We start from the raw sequence: 9,320 nt of genomic DNA on the forward strand, positions 1-9,320 counted from the left end.
TTTATAAAATTACTATTATCATTTTGTTATTATTTTTGTCTGTGTAAAATACTCTAAGAAGACAATTATAATAGGATGGATGAAATACTTTTTATTATTAATTAAAATTTATAAACTTGATAGATTTCATTTCTTATCTAATGAATATTTTTTAATAAATTAATGTGTATTTAAAAAATTTGTTACTTAACACTCCTTTTCAAAGTTTGTCTAGCAAAGAACATTTGTTTAAAAGAGCAAAGATAGAGTAACACAATTTTAATACATTCTTTCAAATATTTTTTACTATTGATTAAAATTTATCAGAAATTATAAAAATTATTGATTCTACTTCATATTTAACAAGTTTTATTTATAATTTTGTAATATTTAATAAATTTTAAGCATCAAATTTAACAAGATTATATTATCAAAAACTCATTCACTGAAAAAAAAAATCATTTTCTTAAATAGTACTCCCTCTAGACTAATATAAACGGAAAAAATTGATATTATAGATTAGACTTAAATATAAACAAATTTAACTAATTTTCTCATATTATTATTTTCAAATACTATTCATTTAATTTTAATTTTATTTTCAATGACTCATTTTTATTTATGATAACAAGATTCAATGGATGATATTTTAAAAATAACCTTATTTTTTTACTTGAGATTAAAAAATTAAATGAATTAGTGTAAAATTAGTTATTTTTTGCTTATATTTAAATAGAGTATCTCAAAAGATTAGTTTTTTACTCGTGACTAAATTTACCCTAAAATCTACTACAAGGAATTACTTATACAGTCTACCACCATTTTTATATGATATATTGTTAAATTTATTATTTTTTAGTTAAAAGTTAAATACACACCTCACTAGTAAAAAGTAACCAAAATGATAGACACGTGATAGTTTCTAACCATGCAAAAATTTCTCTATCAACCACATCTAACAGAAGACTTTCATTTCATACACCAAACTAAAACTCCAATGACTCCAATCAATACAAGTTATAACACTTTAATTAATAAAAGCTAACAAAACCTTTTTTTTTCTTGTTTTTTTTTTTTCCATTCCTCTATTGCTTTCTTGTACTCGAGCAAACAAAAAAGGTCGACCCGAGTCAATACCCGAACCACGACCCTTGCCTTGTGTTAAGGAACATAACCCATGCAAGGAGTTTTCTCTTTTTTTCCCCACGCGCGGTTCGTTCTTGACTCAACCAACCCACGCGTCTTTCACACGCGCCACCCTTCCATCCATCGTCAACAACGTTAAAATTTTCAACAAGAACCTCAATAAATACAAAATAACAAAAAAAAACCAGACTCACGTGACCGATCACGTGACGTTTAACTTTCGCAGTGGAGCGCGGCTTTGATCTTCTGAACCGTGCACGAGATGAGGTTGTTCACGGTTTCCACCGACTCTACCGTGAGCTTCGCCGTAGGGAGACTATTCACAAGGATCTGAAACGCCACCGTCAGAAGGGACCCACTCACGCGCGTCACGCCGTTATCGCCGCCGTTTGTTGTGGAAGTGGGCCCGTTCGGTGGCCCACGAGACCCGGGCCCATCGGGGACGATAGCGAACCCTGAAGGTAACAACGCCACGTAAGCAGAATCGCCACCGTTCATTACAACGTGCATTGCTGGGATATCCACCGGCGCGTACACCACAAGCGACCCCGCCGCGTCTATGCATGTCTCCTGCAGTATCAGCATGCTACTCTGGTTGGAATTTATCGCCTGCGAAATAAAAAAACAATTTTTTACGCAAATTATTAATTATAGTACTACTGAGTACAAAATAAAATAATACTCAAAATAGTGTGTTGTCATTTTCGTGAAGTTAGAGTGAGCAAAGCTAGTCAAACCCAGATCCCAGTTTTGCTTAAATATTTTTCATTTTTTTTTTCTTAAAAAAAGGTTTCAATAAAAAACAATGAAGTCAGAAAGCCACGCAGGTGACAATCCCCTTTTATTTTGACTTGTTATTTTACTGATTCATGAAAATCTGCCTTCATTGATACTTCCAAAATTTCCATCCTTGTCCTTCTCAAGGTTTCAACCGCTCTCATCCAAACACTACACGACAAACAACCTCATCCACATTTCCCATCTAAATACAAGTGAAAACAAATTAAGGATTTAACACTATCCAAAATTCCGAAATTTAGTAGAATTCAATTAATTAATTAATTTGTATATACATAGTATCATTTAACATTTATTTATTTAAAGAGAGAGAAATGATGATAGTGATAAGAAGGGCGAACATACACTGGCTCTAAGGAGAGAGACTGCGTTGCCGTGGTCTTGGCCCTTGGCGATGTGGGCCATCTCCTGCATGGGGCCACCGTTGGAGAGGATGTCCCACTCGCTGCGGAGGCGCTCGTCGCGGAGGAAATCGAAGAGGCGGTGGGGGGAGACGGGTAGCCAGACGGAGGTGGCGGCGCTGAGGACGATCCCCGGTGGCTCCCCGGGATCGTCGACGCTCTTGCGAGTCATGACCCTGACGTCCTCGTCGACGTTGCCGGCGTTGAGCTTGTTCCACTTGTGCACCGTTGACGCGCACACCCCCGCGCAGAAGTTGTTCGTCATCCGCTGCGCCAGCTTCATCATGCTCCGCCTTCCCCCTGCTGTTATTGCTGCACCATAATACACAACACCATACATGCACTCATTCATTTACTTCTCAAAATAAAAATCTAAACAAATAATAATAATAATAATAATAATGCCAAAATTAGATTTTGTCTTTTTTATTTTTAATTTTAACCTATGAAACACTTATTTACTTATAATGTCCAACATATAGAACGTAATACGAATATCGTGTTGTGTCAAACACTGATACAGATGCATGTCATACAATAAAAAATTGAAGTATCAGTGCTTCATAAATTTTAATCGTGGAGTATATATGCCCTCGCCGCTGGGGATGTCATTAGTCTCAGAATTACAGTTACACACTCATCAATCTCAACTCACATCCAAAACCATATGTTTAAGAAGGGATATTTTGGTAGCTTTTGCTTCTTGAATTTTCGTTTTTTATTTTGTAAATAAATAAATAAATAAAATTACATATTGGCATATTGCTAAATATTAGTAAGGATAAAGTCTTTTTCTTTATAAATCTTTGACAAATAAAAAAAATAATACTTGTATGTCATAAATTAATAAATTAATTAGAATATACAATTGAATGGTTTTATATTTTATTTTTCTCCTTATTTCAATTCGTCATTCTTATTATCATTCGTCTTCTCTTCTTCATCTATGTTTTCTCACACTCTTATACAGTAATAATTTAAATTATTCTTTGGAAATACAATATATAATTATACATTTAAAGATATTTGTTATAATAGATTTTAATTATAATATATTTTATATTTTAAAAAATATTTATTCATTATTATAAATTTTAATCATAAAAAACATATTTTTTCTTGTGTAATACACATTCTAAAATACTGGTAAGAAAGTGTATTTTTAATGATTTATACAAAATGAAAAAAAAAATAGTTAGTTAAATTATTAACAAGTACTGTTGTTATGTTTGCACGTGATTTTGGAAATAAGTGCTTTACCTTTTAATTATTTTTTTAAAACTTTGAAGTAAGCTTATCCAAACCACGTAGTGCATAAAAATGTGTGATTAGTTTTGAATGGTACCGGAATGATCTCGAGAGGGTGCTGCTGAGGACATTAGAATGGCAAGGCACTCGCATTGGCGTTGAAGGGTAGCGACCCAACGTTGGGCACCAAACCCCATGCCTGAGCTCAACAAAGGTCTATAGAGCTGGTGAACTTGACTTTCATCGTATTCTGCATGCTCCACCCATGTCACCTGCCAATTCATCAAACCATAACCATGTCAAAATGTCATGCTATATATACTATGTTCTATTCTAAACTTTGCATTCAATCCATACCCTTTTGTGCAACACATTCCCCAAGTTACCAAAAACATTTTTGAAATGTTACTATTGTGTTATGGGTCTATCACCATCAATTATCATGTTACAAAACATTTCCAAAATTAACTCACTAGTATAAGAGTAATGGGTTAAGATAGTTGTATGAGTTCTTGTGTTCGAATCTTAGTATGATTATTGTATACAAGGAAAAAGAAGAAAAAAAAAACATCTTGAAAGTACTATTATTACTTTTGTAGTGTGTTACAATCTTGTGTAACTTACCACTTGTAACTTGCACAAGTGAGCTAGTGATTAATTAAATGTATAAAGTTGACTAATTAAAATGTATACATATTATATAATACTACATAATAATTGGGGCTCAGAATTCATTAGTATATAGTTGATCAGCAAGTGATAGAAAAATGTGTAATAGAAAATCTTGGAAAAGCCTGAAGACTGGGCTGAGACAGACATAGGTATCTCATGGACCTCGACAAGTACATAAAATATTGGTGGGTACTACATAAAGTCAAGCAGTATTTACAGGAGCAATGGGCACTGTGATGAGCATCGAGATTTACCCTCAAAACAAAAACTCAGAAGAAACAGACAAAGTACTCAGTCTCTGATTTTTGACTCCAAGGGTCTCCCTTGAATATTATATGTAACAGCCCTATCAGATCATAGGTCTGGAACTAGGCCACATTCGATCTCGTGAATTAAATAATGGCCAAGGGTGATTATAATATGGCGTCCAGTATTGGAATAGAAACATCATATATATTGTTTATAAAATCAAAAAGTGCGTGCAAGATTATAAGGCAGATTTGTTACAAATGGATATCTAATTTAAGAGATGGAGACTTTCATGAATAAATTAATGGATTGATCTAGATTTTATACTACATTGGGATTACTCTATTTCCAAAACAAAAATCTTATAAGGTATTTGTACACAGATTAAAAAATTATTCATTGATGTATATTTTGATTAAAACACCTTTAGCCCTATATTTAATCTCCTTATATTTCATTTAATTAAGATAGTTTTACAAGAATTAATTACACAATTGTTGAATGAGAGATGATTAAAAAACGACAAGTCTTGAATTTCTAAAATAATTTAAATTAAAAAATGCCTAGGAATATCATTCCAATAGTTTACGGGATTGAAGACTAGTTGTTGAAAACTCCACGCTGGAATATGGTTGTTAATTGAAACAAGGAGAAGCATCCTATTCAGGTGCAATGCAATTATATAAATTCTTTGAAAAGTGGAATGTATTTTCTATGGAAATGGAAATTATCACTGACAGAATAGTTATATAGTAAGTGGTCACTAGACTAGCTAAGTTTCTTCGAAGTAGGAGCTCTTTAATAGCTTCGAAAAGCAAAGCCCCGTGATTTCTTGACATGGTGTTTTGTTTCACTTGAATATTCTGTACTCAGCTCATATAATCCAGTTACTTGTATGAACAAATGTAATTAAAAACCAAAGTGAAAGATACCCACTTCGGAAATCATAATAAATTCAAGAAAAACATGAAGGCAAGATTAGTAGTATATAGTTTGGCGAGTTTAGTGGCTGCATGGTCAATTTCTCCTTCCGTATATATAGAAGAAATGTTCGGAACACAATATTGAGAATGTAAATTATTTTTACTGTCCTAAAAAATATTATATTCGCACTCAAATTTTACACCATTGTCCTTCCACTAACCTTTTTATGCTACGGAAGATATAGTACGTAAATTATATCATAATCTTGATTTTTTTCAGAAATAATTATTAATTTATTATTGTCCCTTGTTCTCTAAAGACAGAAAAGGTAGCCAAATCCCAAACTAAAAACTAGAAAGAGTATTTGGATTTTACCTTGGAGTAACCATTGGGCATATCTTGCACCACGCAACCAGAAGGAAGCCTCCTACAGTTCACAAAAGTGGGTGCTCCCGAACTTTCTCGGATGCTATCTATGGACACATCCACCACAGCCCACACCCCTTCTGCGTGTTGCTTGCAAAACCGCAGGAAATTCACCTCACGAACCGGCACCAAAGGGGAAAGAACTTGAAGTTCAGCATGCATCTGATCAAGCACCAAATTTTAAAAGGGTCAAATCAAAAACCAAATGTCTCTACATTGCTAAAACTAATAAATAGTAGCAAACTTACTAATTGAAGTGCCCCATTTCTTGTTCCGTTTATTCCACTAGATATCACTTCCGTGGTGGAGGTTCTTGCAATGATACAAGGAAACATCTCTGCCCATCGATTCTGTGTAGGCAAAAAATACAATTCAGTTTCATATACCATTGCTAAGTACATTTTGGATATTTCATTATCTTTTAAGTCAAAGGACGAAATTTAGATGTAATTTTTTACATGCTTCTCGTACTATTCTTTAATTAGAATTAGAGTTTCACTTGATAACCTAAATTAGAGAACGAAGACGCTTAATTGTAAGTTCAATTGTTTACCGAGTCCATAAGAGTCTCAACAAGTGCCAAGCTGTTAATGATGACCATTCCATTTTCCCTAGAGGCCTCAGACACAAACCCATTGGGTCTTAAACCAATGCAAGGAGTGAAGGTCCTCACGTACTCCTCATTGTTCAAAATTTCCCTCCCTCCTTCAACATTCCTCATCCAAAGAGGCTCCCCAGTCTGCGCTATCTTCACCAACTCATCCATAGCAGCCAAGGCAAGCTCAAGAAACATCGACCTCTCCACCGACCTATCGAATCCGGCCGCGGCCGCCCTAGCACTCGTCGGTGGAGACACCATAGCCAACGCATTATTATTCATTGACACAGACATACCCATGTCAAAATCCTGTCCCAGCGGCAACGTTGTTGCCGCAGGTATTCCTGCGAACCCGTTTCCTCTCATGCCGAGCTCCAAACTGGAACTCGGTAATGAGGAAACGGGGCGCCCCAAGAACTTGCCCGCGAGTACACACACGCGGTCGAGTTCATCCTTGAGGCGCGCGTTCTCGATGCGGAGGTGCTGCTCTTCCAGAGAAATCTCGCCGATGATGGCTGGGCCACCGCAATTGGAGCACATGGGGTTCCTCATTGCGTCCCTTATGGACATGTTCTCCGCTCGAAGCTTGTCGTTCTCTTGCCTCAGCAACGTATTCTCGTGTCGCTCCAACTGGGTCTGTAGTACAAAATCGTACGAACAAAACCACACAGAAAAAAAGAAAAAAGAAAAAGTTTTACATGAGAAACCTCAAAAAAAAGAGTGTGAAAATGACTTGATGAGAGTTTGGACTGTGTTATGCCTTCATTTGGGTTCGACGATTTTGGAACCAAAACTTCACTTGACGAGTTTCCAAACACAGCCTTCTACTCAGTTCAAGCCTTTGCTTTTCATCTGGATGAGGACACTCCTTGAACAACCTAAAATTCATCAAAAAATTAAAAAAACATCATCCACCATTCAAATCATATAATAGAGTGTGTTTGGTTACACGTCTAGTGAAAAACTGATTAAGAAGTAAAAAATTCACTTCTTAAGATTATGTTTTACATTGAACTAAACACGCTAGTTTTAATTTTACACATCTAAAGATGGGATTTTTTAAGTGCTTGATGAGTTAATTTCAAACGTTCTAGAGGAAAAGAAAGTGGGTGAAATGGTGGATGAAGATGGAAATACGCTTCAAGTTCTTGTATCTGCTGAGGGGTGTGTCGGTGATAGCGTTTTTTCCTCGGAGGGTTGTCGGCGGCGTCGTGTTCGTCGCCGGAAGCGCCGTCCATGTTGTCACTGCCAGATCTGCTTTCATGTTCATCTTCTCGGCTTCTTCTCAAACCGTTCGGTTCGGAGGTATTCTCGGCCATTCTATTCACATCTTCTTGTCCATCTATATTGGTTTGCTGCTTTTGATTCATTTTTTGCAAACAAGAAAGAAAGAAAAAAGAGAGAGAAATAAGAAAACACAGTACAACATAGTACCATCAATTCTTTTTTTTTTTTTTGCAAGTTTTAAAGTAACGAGATCTCTCACAAGTGCCAGAGATAGCCCTGATGAGTTGAACATGGATTTGGCCAAAGTGGGAGTGGTGGTCACGAGGCGTGGCTGAGAGATTGCACCAAAGGGCATTCTATCGTTGTTGGTGGTGGTGGTATTGGTAACGTTGTTGTTGTTGTAAGGAATATCTGAAACGTTGTTTCTGGCACCGCCACTACCTGATTTGTTGTCTAAAAGACCCCCAAAACTCATCAAAGAAGCCACTTTTCCCTTTAACAAAAGCACCCCAACAAGCCAAAAATCTTGTCACTCAAACCCCTTAAACTCACCACTTCTTCTTCTTATGCACTGATTTGCTTCATCTGTGACAATTTGAGTGTTGAATTTACCAACCCCAGAGGTTTGAAACCGAAGAGAGGCTCAAAAGATGAACTGGGTTGGTTGGGAACAGACTTATATACTCCTGAGAGCGATCAAAGAGGAAACTTTCAAGGTTAAAGAGGGGGAAAAGAATAGAGACAGAGAGATAGAGGAGACAAAAGGATAAAGCCCCAATGTCTCAGCTTTCTCTCTGTAGCGGAAGGGGAAAAATGCTGTCTTTTTCTTTTCTTCTATTATTTGAAGAGAAAGAAAGAGAAAGAAGGGAAGCCTAGTGTAGAAAACCCTTTTGTAACTACAGCTTGTGCCTCTTCGTTCTCTATCCCTTTGCACACAGACACAGTTCAGGGGTAGCTAGAGTCCATTCGCTTGGGGTTAAATGGAAAAAGGATACAAGAACCCTAGTAGTGTCTTTGTGTGTGTGTGTGTGTTGGTTTTTCGTTCTCTGTCTTTGTGTGTGTGCTGGTTTTTCGTTCTCTGCATGCTTCACTATTGTAATTTGTAAAGCTTAGAAGGACAAAAAAAAAATGCAATTTTCTTAATAATTGTTTTTTTTAATAGAGTTTTATTTTGGCTATCTGTTGATATTCAAGTTATTAAAAGAAACTCTATGTACTTAAAATATTTAAGGAATTGTATTTGACTTTTATAAAGAACAATATAGTACTAGTATTATGGGCATGTTAAGGAAAAGGGTTAGAATTTAGGAAAATGAAATGGTTATAGATTTAGGCACAATGGAGAGAGAGTGGGGAAAAAAGGTGAAGATAAAACGTAACGTGTGGACTACTAGAAGCCTTACAAATAGATGCATCCAAAAAGGATCGGTTGACTCTTATTGTGATGGCTCTCTGGCTCTTTATTTTTTTTTTGCACAGTAACCCTATAAAGCCTGTGAATGACTGTGAAAATTGCAAAGTACCTTTTTGATGACTTTTTGTGAGAGGATGAAAGTAAACCAAGTTACAATGATAGGGTGCTTCGGCATCAGATCCATGGGATGGGACTCCTTTACAGAAATCTCAACCTTTCTTCCCAAACCGTCCTTGGG

The 9,320-nt window shown here is 36.0% G+C and overlaps 1 protein-coding gene across 2 annotated transcripts; it reads right to left on the reverse strand.

Annotated features, from left to right (window-relative positions):
• Window positions 1-933: 933 nt before the first annotated feature.
• On the reverse strand, window positions 934-8,772 carry LOC100811873 (homeobox-leucine zipper protein ANTHOCYANINLESS 2). Of its 2 annotated transcripts, none has more exons than XM_006583277.4 (9): window positions 7,928-8,772; window positions 7,579-7,796; window positions 7,202-7,319; window positions 6,397-7,077; window positions 6,092-6,193; window positions 5,793-6,005; window positions 3,670-3,844; window positions 2,269-2,636; window positions 934-1,734 (listed from the first exon to the last, which is right to left on the reverse strand). In XM_006583277.4, exons 1-9 carry the CDS (start codon window positions 8,141-8,143, stop codon window positions 1,339-1,341), a joined length of 2,487 nt encoding a protein of 828 aa, XP_006583340.1. In that variant the 5' UTR covers window positions 8,144-8,772; the 3' UTR covers window positions 934-1,338. The 2 variants fall into 2 exon arrangements, with proteins under 2 accessions (XP_006583340.1, XP_003528880.1); XM_003528832.5 differs by having other exon boundaries at window positions 7,579-7,799.
• Window positions 8,773-9,320: the final 548 nt, after the last annotated feature.

Source organism: Glycine max, chromosome 7, assembly GCF_000004515.6.
Source record: "Glycine max cultivar Williams 82 chromosome 7, Glycine_max_v4.0, whole genome shotgun sequence".
Classification (NCBI taxonomy): Eukaryota; Viridiplantae; Streptophyta; class Magnoliopsida; order Fabales; family Fabaceae; genus Glycine; species Glycine max.

Coding starts and splice junctions, on each gene's coding strand:
- LOC100811873 (XM_003528832.5), bottom strand. CDS start 8,143: ATGAGTTTTGGGGGTCTTTTAGACAACAAATCAGGTAGTGGCGGTGCC. Junction 7,320..7,578: donor CAGATACAAGAACTTGAAGC/GTATTTCCATCT, acceptor GATGAATTTTAG/GTTGTTCAAGGAGTGTCCTC. Junction 6,006..6,091: donor GAAATGGGGCACTTCAATTA/GTAAGTTTGCTA, acceptor GTGCTTGATCAG/ATGCATGCTGAACTTCAAGT.